The 19,403-nt window shown below is 40.2% G+C and overlaps 1 protein-coding gene across 3 annotated transcripts; it reads right to left on the bottom strand.

Moving 5' to 3' along the window:
- Positions 1-1,795: 1,795 nt before the first annotated feature.
- On the bottom strand, positions 1,796-9,543 carry ARL14EP (ARF like GTPase 14 effector protein). 3 transcript variants are annotated; one of them, XM_082284137.1, is made up of 4 exons: positions 9,416-9,543; positions 5,234-5,740; positions 4,135-4,265; positions 1,796-3,293 (listed from the first exon to the last, which is right to left on the bottom strand). In XM_082284137.1, the coding sequence occupies exons 2-4, from the start codon at positions 5,654-5,656 to the stop codon at positions 3,065-3,067; spliced, it is 783 nt and encodes a 260-aa protein (XP_082140263.1). In that variant the 5' UTR covers positions 5,657-5,740; positions 9,416-9,543; the 3' UTR covers positions 1,796-3,064. The 3 variants fall into 3 exon arrangements, with proteins under 3 accessions (XP_082140263.1, XP_082140262.1, XP_082140264.1); XM_082284136.1 differs by having other exon boundaries at positions 9,180-9,532; XM_082284138.1 differs by having other exon boundaries at positions 9,383-9,532.
- Positions 9,544-19,403: the final 9,860 nt, after the last annotated feature.

Below are 19,403 nucleotides of genomic sequence, written 5' to 3'. Positions count from 1 at the left end.
GATGTCTTGAATGGTAAGAGATTCAAAAGTTAGAAGTTGTCTTATATTAGTTACTGAAGTAATGATTTTAAGTCATTAAAAAAACCCAAATTCATGCTGTGTCTAAGGATAAGGTTATAACATACTCCCAAAGACAAATGTCTTTTTGTAGCATAATGCTGAAAATGTTAATGTAAACCCTCTCTGAGTTAATCACCTGACTGTACCATACTGTTATTTGAGTATTTAACAAAAATAATCCCAAGAAATATTTACCTGGTTTTAAACTTTCAGCTTCACAAAGGGGCACATCCTAACTCAGGTATGACCACGGGGTTGTGTGGTAATTCTCACAGGATCCACAGAAGAACCCTCGCTGACTTTAGAAGATGATAAATTTGACCATGTTCTAATCTTGATGTGGGAAAGCAGCGTGTTAAGAACTGGCTTGGTTTCTTACAAGAGCACAATTCTGGAACTTCTGTTCAATAAACTCCAAATGATTCATGGGGTATGTATTCTTCATGAACCAGTCTTTTATTGTCATTAATTTTTGTCTCTTGAATATGTAAACTTTGCCAAGGCATTAATTTTTGCAATTAATACCGAAAGAAAAGTTTTAATACAGCCACTGAGCTATACGTGCAGTTGGCTTCACTGCATGCAGAGCTTAAAGTGGTTACGAATTTTGGATTTTATGGAAAGTAGTTGATTCCTTTGACTCGGTTAAAAGAATGTCCTGTTTAACAGGCTTAGTTGTGAGTAACTCTGGCAGATGGGGAAGTACCTGTGCTGCTGGGAGTCATATGCACTCACTTTAGATGATGACAAAATAGCTTGTGTGGTGTTTGTCAAAATAGAAAAAAGAAAAATTCATGCTATAAGCATTTTAAATCTAACAAGATGGTAAAGTCTGACTTGTAACAATGTCTTTTAAGAGGAAAATGGTTGTGGGGCATGTGGAACTGTATAAATACATGCTATTGAACTTAGTAACACACTACAGCCTAGGCATGTTAAGGAAATGCAGTGAAACAGAAATGTCCTAAATATGTTAGGATGATATGTGAACAGTGAACACCAAGAAGTCATTTTTTTACCAGAAAAAAACCCAAACCCCAAGTCTCCTTAGGAACAGTACCCACTACTTGATGCAGGTTTTTAGTCAAACAGCAGTCCTGCACATTTTGTTAGGAAACAAGTGTTTTATCTGGGAAAGTAATCACCTGCTAGTGCATCTGTAAAATGAGAGGCTGAATGTACTAACTTTGCAGAGACTTACTGGAGATGGAGAAGTACAGTTCTAATAACAGGATGCTCTAGGCATTCAGTAGTTATTGAATCCAAAATCTGGCTGCAGACCAGAAGCGGTCACTTACACTCATCACACACGTGGAAGCCTGTTAAGTTCATTAACAATGGGTATTGCTGACTCTGGTCTAATTAAAAAAAATAATAAGCACATGTAAATGACATGATTCAACCTCAACCAGCTTTTCCCCTCTCACTCTCCTGAAAGTTACGTTTTTATATTTTCATTTAATTCAAAAGATTGCTTAAGAGATGAAACAGATCCAAACATGGATCAAGTGCACAAGATTCACTGCTGTGTCAGATGCCACTGGCATGGAAGGGAAGCAAGCCATGGCTGTTACTCAGCTGTGGCACTGCTGCCTGGAAAGCTGCAAAGACTCTGTGGCTCTGCCCAAGACTCACCTCATGGTTCTTGTGATAAATATGGCTGGAACCCAAGGCCAATGAGAGATACCCACTTGCAGAAGAGCCAATGCTCTGACCAAAAAAAAAAGGAGTCTGATTATTTTTATAGCAGATTTAATAAAAATGTAGTATCTCAGTGCTTACTCCAGCAGGACCAGCAGATGTCAGCACAACTCAAAGCATAACTTCGGGTTTTGGCAATGCAACGTTCATGACACTCGCCAGAAAAGAAAAAAATCTGCTGAACAAATAGCTATACAATTTTACCAAGTATGTCTGCAAGAAGCTAACAGTATTATGGAAAAAATGTGACCCAACACACATGCAGATTTTCCAAGTTATCAAAGAATAGGAAATTTATACAAAACACAACAAAAATACAAAGAATAAAAATGTTACCAATATTTCATTTATAAAATCTTTTCAGTACACCTTGTTATATTGAAAAGTTTAGTATTCTGAGGACAGATAATGTATCAACCAAAGATACTTTCAATTAAGCAGTGATTTTTTGGTTAACAGCCTAGATAACCTTGGTTTGGAAACAGACGCTCAAGTTCATTTCAGCGGCGTATAAACCTTTAAAATCAGTAAAAAGAGAAAAAAACAGGGAGAGGGTTGTCGAAGTACTGGTTCAGACCAATTACAGACTGATAACAGAGCAAAATGATTTTAATTTTGTTCTACAGAAACAAAGTAATAAATTATACTTTAACACAATGCCTTGACAGTTTAATTTCAGTATTTTAAGAGTGAGGCTTGAATTCATAAGGATAACTTGATTTCCAATCCCAGTAACTGGGACGAGATCTGAACACCTAAATGCTCTTTTTTTGACTCCTTTTTAAATGAACAGGACTGGATTTACCAGATGCAGCTTCAATACTCTACAGATGATACAGCATTCACTATTAATACTAGAGAGAGCCTTATTAATACTGCATGTAAATTCATTGAGAACTTTCAGTGTTTCACATAAAACAGGTAAAAATCCATGAGATCCTGAACTAGAGAAGGAGAAATGGGGGATACATGCAGATGGTACATTCTATAAAACAATGTATGAAGCAGTAGTGAGCGGCTCAGGACAGATCACATTAGAATTTAGCACCCTGCACTTTAATACAAAGACTGCCCAGTGAGATCTTACTGGGATGACTAAGAAGCCTGAGTACAATGCAGACTCAAGTGTGAAAAGACAGCAGCATGATTATGTCCATACTGAAAATGATTGTGAAAGTGAGTACATTCATCACGTGGATCATCACAAATTCCAAGGGCTTCCATTCAACTACTAAATGCTGAATGTGCGGTGTTTAATCAAAGCATGGGCCACAGAGTCAGGATTAAATAATGCACACCTACACTACCCAACATGCTTATTTCTAATGATCTCTCCTCCCTCTATCTCGATCTGCTCGTAGAGCCACTTGCGGTCACAGCGACATTCTGTGCCGCACTTGTTGGAGCCACACTTGGGGCAGGCATAGAAACAGCCCAGGCAATCTTCGTCCAGGCAGTCACACAGGTCCATCCCGCTGTAGAGCAGCAGGCCCTGGCTATCGTACACTTTACTCTTGGCTGGCAGAACTTGCCTGTACAATGAAAACCAACAGTTATTTTCCATGTTAAAATCCACTTTGATGCCAAGTTGCTAGTATTTGTGGAGGGAAGTTTGCTTTCTTCAGGTGTTCACTTTAACACTGTTAATTTCAAAGATATACATACCTTACTGTATTTGACAACATTTCTCAGTCCTAATTGTCTCTCCACTCTGTGCCCAAATTAAGCAGAAGAAACGGAGGGAGAGGAAAGGATGTGTAGTTGGTGAGCAGCACATCTAGTATCTGTTTCTGTCTGGTACAGTTACACTTAGGTGGAGAGCAGGGGCAACACATTAATGCGATATTCCTTGCATATTTTGACAAATAGAAAATGCTCTTTTTTTTTTATTTAACCAGTCACATTAGAAGGTTGTAACTTGTTATCTAGTATTGTCCAACTTGGACATTAACTTTATTTTTCAAAAGGAAGGTAAGGTCCTAATTTGCACACTTTTTTTACCAAGTGTAACTATTGAGTTTACTGAAAGACAGTTAACTCCAATATTTTAAGTGTAGCCTACTTGATCTTACTATATTCAAATTCAGCTTATTATCAGAATTTTAGCTTATGCATGTATTAATAGCTACATCTATGGTCTGTGTAGTACTGTTGTGCCTCACAAACACCTTTCTGTGTTTGCCTGAAATATGGACTGCAAGCAAACACTTTATCTTCTATTTATCTCAGGAAAGACAGTGGTCTTCGACATCCCTAAAATCAAGAACCCAATCCATACACACACAAACATCCACACAGATAATGTTATAGGCTGACCATCAAGGATATTTTATTTTCAAATGGCAGTTAGTATAAATACAATTAACAAATTACCTGTCTGAATTAAACGCTGCAATTTTTGTTTGCAGCCTTCTTTTCTCCCTTTTACTGGTCTCTGGAGTGAATTCAGTCTGTCGTCCTGGATTAGCAAACTGGAGAGACTTCAAAGCCTTAGCTGTACGCCCCTGAAGAAAGAGAAAATGTCACTTAATTATAAATACAAATCTTAATCTTAAGAAAATGTCCAGTCAAGGATATTGTAATAACCTAGATGAATTCTTGACCTATGATTCTATGATTTCCCAGGAGACACAATTTAAGTCTTAAAATCTTTATGCCAGAGACATATACCTGTCTCTGAATTCAGCAGCATAAGCTTTATAGTAGCAGTTTTAATCAATGCTTTCAAATTACTCTCCTATCAGCCTCCTAATCATACTGACATGTAATTGAAAAATACAGTTGGGGAACAGCTCCTAGACTGCAACTGCTCTTTGCTCAGGGTGCACACACACAGGCTCTTGCTGGTTTGGTTGCCCACGCTACAGATTCCCTGTGCACAGCCTGAACAATGCACTGAGCAAGGTACCAGCCATATTCCAAGCTCAGCACTTGGATAACTATCCTCCCACACCAGTTCATCACTGCCCTTGACCAAATGCCACGGCCTTCACAGCCCAGACACCACAACAAAAGGACACTTAATTCACCTCAGTGCAGGTTCATTTTGTAATGAACTGCAAGAGAAAACACTTTTTTTCCGTGGTTTTTTTTTTTTTTTAATTGAAGAGACATCTTTAGAAGCAACTTTTGCAGTGTTCACTTTCAAGGACAGGAGTTTGTTGTTTGCAAGGCTTGAATAACAGCTTAAAATACTAGCAGCAATCTGGTATTTACATGAATTTATGAGTTGTCAGTCACCCTAGTAGACACAATTTCTCAAAACTTAAAGGCCAAAATATTTAATTAGAGAAGAAGATTTTTAAGGCCCTCCAAATAAAGGTTTTAATACAGTAAACTCCTGCACATCTAAAAGACTACATCCTTTCTTATTTCTATGAAAGAAAAAGTTAATTTCTTTATGTAGTAGTTATATGAACTCTAATAGCTTGCAGAATGTAGAGGGAATGGGAAAACAGATCCATATACATACATCTGGGTCCAGTTTTCTTCTCTGTCGCTCTTCAGGTTCCACATCCACACTTCCATTTATTATCTGCATACATTTGGGACAAAGCTTCCAACCAGGTACAAACTGTCTTCCAAACTTGGCACTTAGAAAAGTTGCATCATCTAAGTCAATTGCTCGCAAGTTTTTCTTTGATAGTTTTCTGTGTATGTTGAAGGGATCACAACAGGATTTTTGTAAGTCTTCAAATCTTTCGATGTAAATTTTTGCATGCTGGAAGCAGATTGTGTTGTTCTCTGACAGGGTTACTCCAGTCCTAAGCTGAAGTAGCAGGAGGTCAGATGAAGATATATCTTCTTTAGTCTTGAAGCCAGTGTGACGGGTGTAATAGGTCTTGTGGCATTCATTGGTAGCTTGAAGCTGAACTCCAACTGAACAAGGATCCATTTTACTTTATCAGAACAACTTATTTCATTTATCTTGCCTATAATGAATTCTTTGAAGCCTTTATGAGCTTCTGTGAAGATCACCCTAGAGAAAGCATTAAAATCAATCAGATTCACCATGCAAACTTTTATCCATAAGCCAGACATACTGCATTTAAGTAGTTTAAAAAACATGTAAAGAAATTATAGCCTTCTGGTCTAGATAAAACTAAAAAGATACTAAATTTATTCTGGAATTAAAACATACATCTTCTATTTCTTTCAGAGGTTTTTTTTTTTCTTTTTGCTAAAATAAGTATCTATTCAAAATGTTTAGTAGCACTGCCTTCTCAAGAGCAATCTGGGAGCAAGGTATGAGGTGGATGAATTGTTCACACAGCAGCCTGCTGTGGTCATTGGTTTTCCTGGGGACCCCATCTCTTGGGACAATCCCTGTTAGTCAAGACCGAGAATGCCCACAGAAAGGGACTGCTGATGGCTAAACAATTCACCCATCCTGTTTCCAAAGGGGAAAAAAAGCTGCACAAGGTCGGCTGCACAGACTGGCTGATGTCAGTCAGCAATTCGCATCCAGCAGTACTTTCCTGTATGTTCTTCCTGTGTATATCAGGTGCAGGTCAACACCCTGGATCAATCTGAGCCTTCCAAGAACCAGTCTGGGCTATGCACCAAGATTGGTGGTTCCAGATGTGTGCAGTTTTGTGGTCACGTGGCCTGTGTGTGCAGTTTGTGTGCATGTGCCCTCTACTGGGTAGTTATTGTACAGTTATACACTAATTCAATTACCAAATTAAATTACTAAATACCAAGTGAGCCACTGCAGACTGGTCTCATACCCTGGCCAAAGTTTGTTGCTAGTCCAATGATGGCCCTAACACACCAGAGCCTGAGCCCATCTTGCCCTATTTTCCACTGCAACATAAAATATAAAAAACAAACTTCTACCAAAAGAAAGGAATCCCTTGCTCTCAAATCCCCCAAGATTAGCCCAGTTAGGCTACCTTAATTACAGTGAGTGTAGCCTAACTGGGATGCTTATGTTCACCTACATCCTATTCTGCAAAGGCAAAACCCAGAAAACTGAAAAAGCAGTGCACTGGTTGTGTCTGGGATGGAGTTAAATTCTTCACAATAGCTGTATGTACGGGGCTGTGTTTTGGATTTGTGACCAAAACAATGCTGATAACACGCTGGTGTTTTCGCAGGGCTTACACAGCATCACAGCCTTTTCTGCCTCTCACCCTGACAGAGTGGGGCTGCGGGTGCACAAGGAGTTGGGAAGGGAAGGAGCCAGGACAGCTGACCCCAAGTGACCCAAAGGATATTCCTGAGCATGTGGCCTCATGCTCGGCAGTACAGTGGAGGCTGGTGGGCAGGGGTTGCTGGGAATGGCTGAGCAGTGGTGAGTTGGTGGTGAGCAACTGTCTTCATTTGGACTGCTTGGTTTTTTCTTGGCTTTTACTTTCTGCTCTCTTTTGGTTTTCTTTTCATTTTTCTTACAATATTTTTAGAAATGTCTTTTAATTATTAAGCTCATTATTATATTATCATATTAATTTTTATCTCAGCCCACAACTTTCTCACTTTAATCCTTCTGATCCTCCCCTCAGTGAGCAGGGTGAGCGAATGGCTGTGTGGTGCTTAGTTGCCAGCTGGGGTTAAACCACAACACACATTTATTAGTTCTAACCACAACACACATTTATTAGTTCTAACCACTGAACAGGGTAATATGGCCTTTTAATCAATAGAAGAATCTACCAGTTGTCCAGTGCAAAAGTGTCTGGGATTCTACTCTCAATAAAATAAAATCAAATAACATCATAAAAATCTAACAACATGAAATGAGTAAGTTTAGCCAATATACAAAAATATGAACACAACCGTGCAAGAGCTTAAAAGAGAATAGTAAGTCAATAGGATTTTTAGAATTATTTAGAAAGCCACTGCTTGGAGTATTTTTGCTGCAGAAATGCTCTTGACTGCAATACTTCAGTTTTTCTGAAGCAGATGTTTGTATCTGAAGCAATTACATTTTTCCATATATTAAACTGTATGCACAGTAATTGAAAGGTCTTGCATAAGACATGATATTTCCTAGTGATTTAACTGATGCAAATATAAATGATCTGTGAGGTTCCACTTGGGCCAGTAAACTTGTCTGAAAGTATAATCCTATATCTGATTTGAGACACAACTGATTATAACTGAACGAACATTTTTAAACAAGTTTTCTCAGCCCACTGTTAGGAATGCTGCAACTTCCACATTTAAATTAAAGCAAGAAAAAACACAGGCACAAAGAGTCCCAAATGTAGAGGAACTACACATACAATGTTATAAACCTGTGAGAAAAGAGTGTTTCATTCTGAAAACAATGCAAACCCGGTTCTGTTTTTTTTGCAAGTGATCTGAAAGTACAAAGACTTCAGTATTCTAATGCTTAACACCAATTTTTCAGGTCAAAACCTAAATCCTGTGTTTTTAGGGCTATACCTAGTCCACTCCTAAGTTGCTAGGCCATCTGAACTCTTCTTCACTCACATTTCTGTAGTCCAAGTTAACGCCTGAAGTTTTGAGCTTTTCACATCTGCACTGAACAATACACATAAGAGGTAAAGGGTAGATTTAAATGAAATTGAAAAAATTCTTATTTCCAGTGGCTGCCGAGCAGTGACTGTGGTAAGTTTCACTACACAGAAGTCCCAGTGCCTTTGCCTATTTACATGCTTCTACTGCAGTACTGACTTTGAATGATTTTTTTAAGTTTTTTGAAAGACCACCTATCAAACTTCACCATCTTAGTCAACCAGCTCTAATGACAATTAATCTTTTTTTATTAGCTGCACAAAGTTTGTGTTTCAAACCAAGGTAACCAGAACTGTGAAAGATCAAAGTTCACTGCAGCTGAGTTAACATTTTAACAGCAATTTAGGCAATATCAAATAACTTTACTCAAAGAAGGCTGTTACAGGCTCTGAACCAAGCCTGCTTCAAGCACTAATGTGCATTTTTGACTGATTCCTGCTGCAGAAGGTGGGGTTTGTGTGTGTGGCTGAAACACACTAGGTCAATATACAAGAGATGGCCTGAATTTTCAAAATTTGCACATGGACTGTAAGTCAGAACTCTTGGAATACGTTCTTATTGAGAAACCCAGTTTGTCTTCTAAGGAAAAAAAAACAAACCCAAATAGTTAATATCATGCTATCCCTATCAGGTATCTGTTTTGACAGCTGACTATGCTATGTAATGTTCCCTATATTAAACTGCGGGAGAACACAACAGGTCTGTCACCTCGGTTTGTTCAAATGATAGAACTGCCGACATAACTTAGGGATCTCATCCACCTAATTCGCAGGAATTCTTGGCGGAAGCTTCAGCGCGTTTCTTCTCTTCTCCCCTTGGGAGGAGCACGCGGCTGCTTCTCCTGTGAATTCTCCTTGGTGGAAACAGGAAAGCGCTTGAAACCCCAAAAAACAAGGTTTGTATGTGCACCTGTGCAATGGTTAATCAGTGCTCACCGTAACAAACGCCACAGGCCAGAGCTCGATGAGGGGCAGCACAGAGCGGAGCGCGCCTGCCGCCCACACGGCACGGGGCTGGGGGGGCACAAGGGAAGGAGGAAAGTGCCTCACACGGGCAGCGCCGGCCTAAACCTGCCACAGGGAAAGAAAGGCCTGGCCCTTCCGCTGCCGGACGCGCGCCCTCAGGGCGGCCCCGCCACCTCCCCTCGGGCTCTCTCCCGCCGTGCCGGTACCTCCCCGCGGTGTCTGTCCCGCCGTGCCGGTCCCTGTCCGTGGGCTCTGTCCCGCCGTGCCGGTCCCTGTCCGTGGGCTCTGTCCCTCCCCGCTGCCGCCATCAAGCACCGCTCACCACAGACCCGCGGGGCGGCGCTTCCGGCCGAGGAAACTGAGACGGCGACACCTGGCGGCGCGGAGGGGGGACCACGGCCCGCGGTGTCCGGCGGGCCCCGGTGCTTCCCGGTGCTTCCCGGTGCTTCCCGGTGCTTCCCGGCGCTTCCCGGCGCGGGTGGAGGGGCCGGGGCCGGGGCCGGGGCCGGGGCCGGGGCTGGGGCCGAGCGAACGCTCCTGGCGGCGGCTAGTGAGCGGAGGGCTGCGGCCCGCTGCAGGCTCCGCCGTGCTGCAGTGCGGCGCCGGGGCGGCAGAGGGAGTGCGGCACTGATCTGGGGCCGGGGCCAGACCCGGGGGTATCCCGGGAATGCCCTGTGCTATCCCGGGAATGCCCTGTGCTGTCCCGGAGGTGCCCTGTGCTATCCCGGGAATGCCCTGTGCTGTCCCGGGGGTGCCCTGTGTATCCCGGGAATGCCCTGTGCTGTCCCGGGAATGCCCTGTGCTGTCCCGGGGGTGCCCTGTGTATCCCGGGAATGCCCTGTGCTATCCCGGGAATGCCCTGTGCTATCCCGGGGGTGCCCTGTGTATCCCGGGAATGCCCTGTGCTATCCCGGGGGTGCCCTGTGCTGTCCCGGGAATGCCCTGTGCTGTCCCGGGGGTGCCCTGTGCTGTCCCGGGAATGCCCTGTGCTGTCCCGGGAATGCCCTGTGCTGTCCCGGGGGTGCCCTGTGTATCCCGGGAATGCCCTGTGCTATCCCGGGAATGCCCTGTGCTATCCCGGGGGTGCCCTGTGCTATCCCGGGGGTGCCCTGTGCTGTCCCGGGGGTGCCCTGTGCTGTCCCGGGAATGCCCTGTGCTGTCCCGACGATGCCCTGTGCCTCCTTCAGGTCCTTCAGACGCTATTTCGCACCTCACCCCGGCCCCGAAATCAGCACTATCAAAACTGTTCATTGTTTTAAATAAAACAAAGCCCTGTCAACTCTGTCGCTTCATTCAGGGGGAAAACCCAACACGGCCTTTTACTCACCAGAATGTCTCTCAAAAGTCTGTTGCTCTTTTTGTTTGGTCGGTTTGATTTGGGTTTTTTGTTTGGTTGGCTTTTTAAAATTCTGCTGTGTGTTCAAGAGGCGTCTGGGTGGTGTGGTGATTTAGGGGATACGGTGGCTGTGCTGATATGACCTTGAAGGTCTCTTCCAGCCTTGATGATTCTATGAAGATCTTCAGGACAACAATGGATTTTTCAGGCAGGAGGTATGAAATTTTGACCAGCCTTCATCTGGTCCACATTTGGGTGGTGTCAGTGCACCCTAATTATTCTTGGAGGTTTTGGAACAAAGATGGTAATACACAGAACAGAGGCGTCCTAAAAAGTACCTTAAATTTATAATACCAACTCTGGTTTCAAATTATGATGATGTTTGTGATATCTAAAAGAAAGCATTAAATTACCTCTTAATGCCCATACAAAGTTTTTGTTGGTTTAACTAAATAATTGGTATCTGGCTTTCCAACAGATCTCCAGTGGATGTTAATAGTAAGAAAGCTGAGTCTTAGGGCAAATCCAGAAAGGCATGGCGAGAACCTGAAAAAAGAATTTTAGTGAGTCATGGAAACTGGGGAAAGTAACAGAACAGCGAGTTATACCATTCTTATTCCTTGGGGCTTCACACAGCTGTGCTAACAACTGACACCTCCTTCTAAGCAAATCATTTTGGGACTGAGATGAGGCAGCAATTTGGGTAATAGAAGCTCAGCTTGATTAGTCATAAATATTTGGGTATAGATCTAGGTGCTCTCTTGAGATTTAGTGGTAGTTTTTTATGACTTTGCTATATTTTTGCTATATTTTTCTGTGTTAGGAAATGAAGTACTGAAGCCAACTGTGCACATAGAATAGAAACATCACAAAAGACCCAAAGCAGCAAAGTGGTTTTTGGTTTTGGGTTTTTTGTTTACACTAGCCTTTGTCAGTACGAGGAAAGAGATTAGGGAAAGGGTATTTTCTTGTAGAAATATGACACTGAAATTGCCTTTAAAATGCAAGACAGGAAATCAGGGTATCTTTTCACCTAACTTTTTGAACAGTGTTGAAGAATTGGTGGGATCGTTGTCTGAAAATAATTAAAAGCCTGTAGAGAAATTATTTTATCCTTGCTTCAGGAGATATCCAGGGTTCTAAAGCATGGGAATATAAAGCTTTAACATGTGGCAGTAACAGCATGTAGGTTGTGCCATTTGCTGTTTCCCCATCTGACCATCAAAGAAAACCTATAAATTCCACAGATATTGCTTAAGTCATACAGTGGCTCAACAATGACAGAGACTTTGAAATGCTATCATTCAAGAAAGCTTCAATAAGGCTGCTTCTGCTGACTTCTGTGGCTTAGGATGAAATATGTGGAGTTAATGAAGGGGAATAATTCATGAGACGAGATATTTGAGATACAGGTTGTGACATCAATTTGTGTTACATAAATACACGAAGAGCAGTGAGGTGTATTCACTTTTTCAGTGTTAGTGTCAATATGTGATGCTGACTGTATAGGGCTGGTTTCAGGTTATCTGGGAATTAGCTTGTAACAAATCTGCCAGCCATGGATTTAGACTGGTTTTGGTTGATCACATTAGCTTTCCTCTATGTAAATGGAATGGTGCCTTAATAAGGGAGACCTTTGGGGTTTAGAGTAAAAAAGGATTCTAGATATGAAGGATGAAGGGTAACTGGAAGAGGAGCTAGACTAGGTGTGGTAGAAATATTCTCATATATTCTGGTGATACTGGGCAGGAGTTTAAATTTGTTTCTCTGCCACTGCCAATGCAGGTTGACTCCATTTGCCATTTTCATTCATAAGGGCATCTGTCAAAGCTCATGCTGCAAAGGAATATGTATGTCAAGGTAATTTTTAATGGATTTTGTGTTGAACAGTAGCAGAAGTCCTACTCTCTCCAGTTTGTGCCAGTGATTCATGTGTGCCTCAGTTCTCTCACGTGTAAACACTCAATAAAGCTGTATTGACATACATCATCACTTAAAAATTGCTGCGGTTTTCTGTTGCCCTGATTTCCAGAGTTCAAAGCAGTGACAGATTTGCTGCTGACCTGCAAAAAACATTGGGATAGACTCAGAAGAAAGGTATTTGTAACTGTATTCAATATAGTATAAATTCCAGGTAGCTCACCTCAAATTTCAGAGGTAATCAAAGCAAAAATTTTTCATAACTTCACCTATCATTTGAACAGCATTGTTCAGCCTTGTTTTAAGATCTTACACCTTATCCAAAAAACCTGCCAGAGATTCAGTTCACCTATATAACATCCAGGTGATCTGTTCTAGAAATCAGCAAAATACCGGTAAGGGTCAGAGATTTAATTTCTTCAGTCTAAGCAAGTTTGAGGATGCTGTTAAATTGTTTTTTTATTAAAGTGAAACAGGCTAAGATATTCTGCTAATACAGAATCACTATCTCATGAAGTGTTTCTTTTAAACTTTAGTGTTATATGGAAATAAAATGCCCATGTTATTATATTTGGCATATTTGATAAAAAAAATGAATCCAATTTGGCATATTTGTTAAAGAAAACTGAATCTAATTGTGGTTATATATTTTTGTTACCACCAGGGATCCTATTACTTTTCTTCAGAGTTTTTAGGCAAACATCTCTTTGTCTAGCTCCTACAAAATGTGCTGGAACACCAAGTAGGCCTAGATGTTGTCTGCTTTGGGTTTCTCTCTGATTTTCTTATAAAATATTGTCATCTACTCTTTCAAAAATATAAACTTGGAGATATAAAGGGCAATTATTGCAAGGAAAAAGGCACAAAAAGCTGAGAGTTTTGGTAGGGAGCATTGAGACTTAAATGGAAAAAGGAAAATAAGTAGCCTCCATGAGCTTTTCCTTGTAGAAAACGTGATGCCAAGTGCTGCATTTTATCTAAAAGTCATGAAGTAATGTCACCAACAGAACTGTTTATTTCACACCAAACCTTTGAGTCATCAAAAGTCTGGGTATCACCATAAAACTAATTTTAAAAAATCTTAAAAATTTCCTTGGCATATTTTGTAGCATGCTAATAAGTTTTATTTTGTAAGACGTCGATATAAGAGCATGCGTGTACTGGCTTAAATTACTTTATGGCCTGGTCATTCTATTTTTTAATTTAAATTTGGCAATGTTATAAGGACTTCTGATTATTTTAAAAATTTGCATTAAAATTTTGGCACACAACTGTTGAATATTTGGATTCATATCATGCTTTGGTTTTTGAGGTATCTAGAAATAATATAAACTGTGTCAGGCTGAAAAAAAATTAAAATCCCCCTCAACACTTTGATCGTTGCTGTGTCACGAAGAGAATCCTCTACTTTATTGGCATCTAACCTTGAGATGCCTCTTTGGGAATCTTCTGCCCTTTCCAGGCTGATTTCGTGACAGTCCTTATAAATTTATTGCCTGGAACATTCTGTCTGTCTGCTCAGTGAGATCTTTGTGTTGAGGAGGATTTTGGCTGCTGCTTCCAGTCTGCTCCTCTTGTTTGAGCAACTTCACAGATGATGTAGCATCACCCTGTTGCTATTCTGTGTTCTTTGCTTTGGGGCTGAAGAGGACGTGCTCAGAAATTTGGATGTCAGCTGTCCTTTGGGATTGGTGCAGCGACTCTCTGCCAGCTCGTATCTCATTTGGGATACAAACCCAATGTTTAGGAGATTCTTTTACCCATCTCTAAAGGTATTGAATTTATTTCTGATTCAAAAAGTAGGGACATTTCTAAAAGAAATCTCATTCAGCCTCTTTCTAGTGACTTCCAGAGCAACTAATCCTTGCACAGAGCTAAGACAGTCAATGCTTACTCACTGGTAACAGGTCAGGATGTTCAAGGAATTTAGGATTTGTCCTTTCCTAAGAAAAACATCCTCTCCATGCTTGGCTTGATGGAAAATGAAAGTTGTTAATCTGACAGTTGGTGAAGAATCAAATAGGGAAAACTATATTTTGCATTGGTGTGTGGTGGATCATTTTTCAGTGTGTTACTTCTTCCCAATGCACCCTTATGTCCCAGGAAGCAAAGAGCACGGATCATGAATAAGTGCTTGTGAGTGGGCTTTATGGCAGAGTGTAAGGGTGGGTTTATGGATCATACATCACTCCAGGAAGCCTACCATGATTTTGCCTATTAAATCGTAGGGCTTGATTCATGGTTACTCTGCATTCCTTTTATGCTGTTTGCCACAGAGAACAGGCTCTAAGCCTGTCTGAATTGAGCACCAAAGCTGAGGAGAAGAAATGAACAGATCGGCATTTAGGTCAAGAAGTGTCGGTGCCATAGCTGCCACCAGCCAGTGAAAAGCACTCTTGTTAAGTCCTAATTTTGGAAAACCTATCCAGCAAAGTAGCTAGCAGTGATTATTAGCCATTTTCTGGAAACTCTTGTGTATGATACTGTCTGCAAAGGGAGAAATTTTCCTGTGTTATTTTTATTCAAGGAAAACATTTACTCTGTTGACATGGCTATACTGGCATTAACACTGCTACTATGGGTAGCTGATACATACTGTATTTAAAAAGGATATTTTCCAGGGCAAATCACATCTGTCTTAACACTCACCTGTTTGTTATCTCATTGAGAAGGTCCTAAGCAATATTGCTTAGAGAAGTTTAATGGCTTGCTGAAATCCTGAAGCAGACCAGGAGCAAAGTAAGAATAGCACCTCACAAGCCTCAGTGTAGACTTAGGCCTTGAGGTCTCCAGTGCAAGGTTTTGTTGTGTGGTTATGCTGGTGTAATTCACATGGGACACATATTTTGGAATAGCTTGTGATTTAGTGAGGCCCTACTGCAGGAGAATTTTTGCTTGCTAAGTTTTCTATTCCTAACATATCAGTTCTACCACGCTTCCTCAGTTCCACTCATGGAACAGCAAGTCCTGAAATGTTTGTGACAGAGAATGTCAGAAACTGACTCTTATGTTTAACTGTGAAGTGAGTTGCACATCTTCTTATCAAACATAAAGTCTTGGTATTGAAATGGTTACTGCAGCTGGGTGTATGCACAAACCAAGAAAGAAGTGTTTCTGTGAGCTTAGGTTTTTTCCAGTGCTCTTCTGCTGCAGGGGTTGGGCTCTGCACAAAATTCTGTAACTATTTTTCAGTTCTGCAGTGCTCTGCTCCATGACTCACTGTACATCAAAATTTTCTGTCAACTGTAGCTATGGGAATTACCATGGTTCCTTGAAATCCTTTTAGAAATAAGACAGTTATCCTATGAAACCTTTACTGAAATTAAGTTTATTTATATCTTTTCTATTTTTACATTAGAAAGTGATTTTTTTTTCTTAAGGCATGGGAGACAGTTATATTGTCCATCAGTTTTATGGCCTTCTGTCAAATCACTGGCCTAAAACCACACTCTCTGCCCCCTAATTTCATGCCTCATTATGTATTTGGAGAGAAAATGGTCCATTTGTCTGCAATTGATAGGCCTGTTAGCAGGTACTAGCAACTACTGTGAATAGTCCCAGTCTAAACATAGCAGTTTTCGACTTCCAAAAACGAATGTAAACCCTTTACATATTGCATTAGGCTGTGTTTTTTAAAAAAGTGTTCAAACAATCAGATTTTCATGCTTTATCCCCTGTCTGTCATTGTTTTGAAAGATAAACAGGGAAAGACTCTGATGAATGATGGAAGGAGAGTCAAGTGTTTCCCATCCCCCCTCAAAAACCACAGTAAAACATGTTGAACCTAAGCCCACTTTGTTGATGTACTTTTCAGTATCAAAGCCTATCCAAGGCTAGTGCTTATAATGCTTGAACTAAGCAATGTATGAGTCAGTCAGTCTAGAGTTTATCAAGTGTTGTACACTATATTAGATGTTACAGCACCAGTTTTCTTTATAGATTTTATTGAATCCAGATAACATAAGAACATACCTGAGCTTCCAAAGGAAATGAATATGGGTTATACTAGCAGGTGTAGGGACAAAAGAAAGCTATGTCCAAACTGAAAAGTGTAACGAATCTTAAAGATGACCTAGAAAAAGTGTCTTAGCTTTGACATGAATTATAAGCTTTGATTTTTCAAATTAAAAATTTTTGTCTTATGCCTTTATTGAAAGTTAAAGAACAGGAAAGATGATACCATGCAACATGCAGTTAAAATTTCTTTGTGGAGGCAGTGACATTTTATAATTCATTGAGACTTCTTGTTTCTCTAGCTTTTAGTGTCTTTCCAGTGCCAGCATTGCAGCTGAGGGGAAAGGGAATGTCCTGTGTGTGTCCTCTCAGTGTGTCCCCATGTGCCCACGACGTGTTGAGGGAAGGCTCCATGTGTGTATCAAATGCCAGGTTCCCAGGATCAGCTGGAGCCTGCTCCAGGCCCACAGTGTAGGCTCAGTAGTGAGTTGCTTTGAGATTCCAGAGTCTTTTTTATACTATATTTGAACACCTTCTTCCAGAATATCTTCAAATAGCTTGTTAAGGCAGCTCATACCATCAGCTGGGTTTATTCATCCATGTCATAACATTCTTCTCTTTCCACTGCCAACTTCAAATGTTCTTTTTAAGTTTTTCCCTGGGTAGGTTGAATACCAGCTTCACAATAATGATGTGCTATCATTTTATCTGCAATGGTTTTCTCATGTCTGTCTCTGAGGCAGTTGCAGCATGTTAGTCTGCTGGTTTGATTCTGACAAAATTTTGCTTTTCCCCAATAATATTTCTGATATAAGCATTCCTTGTCCTCTAAGAAATCTTCGTTGCTGTCATATCTCAAAGGTTTTGTTTCTTGTGTCAGTAATGTGAATTTTCTATCATCTATAACCATGCTCACTGTGGAAAATTAAATTATTCACTATTTACATAAATTTATGTTTGGAAAGTTCATGGTTTTCCTGAACTTTATAGTTAGCAAATTGTTGTGACTTTTTGCTTCTATTTCCTACGTTGGATCAGCTCAGTGTAACTCTCAGAGAATTTAATTGCTTTGTACATCCTTGTCAGTACCAATTTTGCCCTGTCAGGGTACTGTGTTGATTCTCTGTTTATGTAGGACAATCAATGTTGCTGTGTGACTGAGAATAGAATATACTTTTATTTCTTTTAGTCAGTAGCAAGATATTTATTCTCTTGTTTTTGATGGTAGAGACTTTTCTAAAATTCATTGAGATGTTTTTGTAGTTACTGAGCCATCCAGTTTTCTGCAAATCTGGTTATGTTAGGAAGTATCACATGCTTTTGCATAGCTGATAAAAATGTGCTCAGTGGTGGCTGAAAGCCTAGAGGAGTCATGGTTTCCCAATGTCATGGGGTTAATTTTGATTCTGAAATTTTCTTCAAGCAATTCTGAAGTGCAAGGAACAGTTCTGATATTGGGAGTGATACCCTTTTATCGAGACTCCAGATTCTCATTCTTTAGCAGGAATGAAAAGATTCCCATTATCTGCTTGTCCAGCTCATGTCTAGTCATCTGGACATCATTTCAGGTTTCTGGTTGTAAGGCAATTGCTAATTGCTTTGAACACATCTCCTGGTACTTTTTCAGTTTTTATTTTCAAAGGAGAAACTGCCTTTTTCTCTTAAAATTTTAGTATTTTAATTTTAGTTTAAAAATGTTCATAATTGTGTAGTGACACTTATCTTTCAGATATTTGAAATTCATATTATCCTTTCTGAACATGTTTTGTTTTGATGTCTTTATTACCCTCCAGCTGCAGGAGACAAACATTTGGGCCATTTTTTCGTTGAATTCATGTTATTTTAAATACATAAACATACCGCTGGAACAGTTCCTTAATTATTCACTTTAATGGACTGTGACCAAAGTGTTGTTTTCCTTTTGTGTAATTTCCTCTTCTGTTATGTCATCTCAGTGTTTATGGTGATTTTTATTGCTTTCTTTTCCTTTATTTTGAAGCCTATGCATATTACGTTCATCCAGCCTCTTTGCAGTACAACACTATAATGAGTGGAAGAATTTTAGAAGTCTCCATGACTCTTTAAATGATAAATATGCATTCACTAACTATCTATGGATTTTGGAATATTAGGAAGTCCTTGGAGAAGTCCTTAGTATCTCAGAATTCATTAGCTTTGTATAAGTGTCCGGTTGTCGTATTTTGGCAGCCAGGAGCCACATTTATGGGCAGCAACTTGCATGTGTCAATTGCTGTATAAAAAATTAGAGCAAACCAAAGAATTCAGTTGTTCTATTGTGGCAAGCAAATGGATATTAGGAAACTTGTCCAGAAAATGGTTCAGCAAATAGATTCTGACTGACATAGGCTGAGAAAATTTCTCCCTCAAAGGACTACTTCATATTGTTAATATTTGATAGCGTCTTAGAAATTCTCATCTGGAATTGTTACAATATTGTTATGTATTGATCTGACTGGAGAGATGTTGTAAATCTGGATTTTAACCTGGATCTTCTCAAAATACAGGGACACTTGAAAGATTGTGGTGTGCAGGCTCATCCTAAAGTTAGTGGCTTCTTAAGTAAGGGACATGCAACAGAAATTCCAGAATTTTCAGTCTCAGGAGAAATGTTCTCATACATTAATGTTTTGTATATTTATTAGATTTCTCAGATTGTAAGTTTTCTTTCACTCTCTGGCGTGGTACAACACAGGGAAGTACACAGAAGCATCTGCTTTGTTCTGGGTTTGTTCCCATGAGGTAACTTGTACTCTGCACAGTGATACATTCTTCTGCTGAAGGAGGGGAAAGTTAATTTTGTGAAGTGAAATATGGTCACTGTGTACTGTGCTTGGCTCAGGGTGAGTGCTCTGGAGTTAGGTCAGACTTGTATTCAATGGTTTGTTTTCAGTGTGGTTTTGTGCCTTAGCACTGGTTGTTTTTTATTTGTTTGTTTTGTAATGGAAAGCATCAGAAAATAATGG

Source organism: Coloeus monedula, assembly GCF_965178545.1.
Source record: "Coloeus monedula genome assembly, chromosome: 6".
Classification (NCBI taxonomy): Eukaryota; Metazoa; Chordata; class Aves; order Passeriformes; family Corvidae; genus Coloeus; species Coloeus monedula.
This window is presented reverse-complemented; position numbering and strand designations above follow the sequence as displayed.

Coding starts and splice junctions, on each gene's coding strand:
- ARL14EP (XM_082284137.1), bottom strand. CDS start 5,656: ATGGATCCTTGTTCAGTTGGAGTTCAGCTTCAAGCTACCAATGAATGC. Junction 4,266..5,233: donor GAAGAAAACTGGACCCAGAT/GTATGTATATGG, acceptor CTCTTTCTTCAG/GGGCGTACAGCTAAGGCTTT. Junction 3,294..4,134: donor GCAGCGTTTAATTCAGACAG/GTAATTTGTTAA, acceptor TTCATTGTACAG/GCAAGTTCTGCCAGCCAAGA.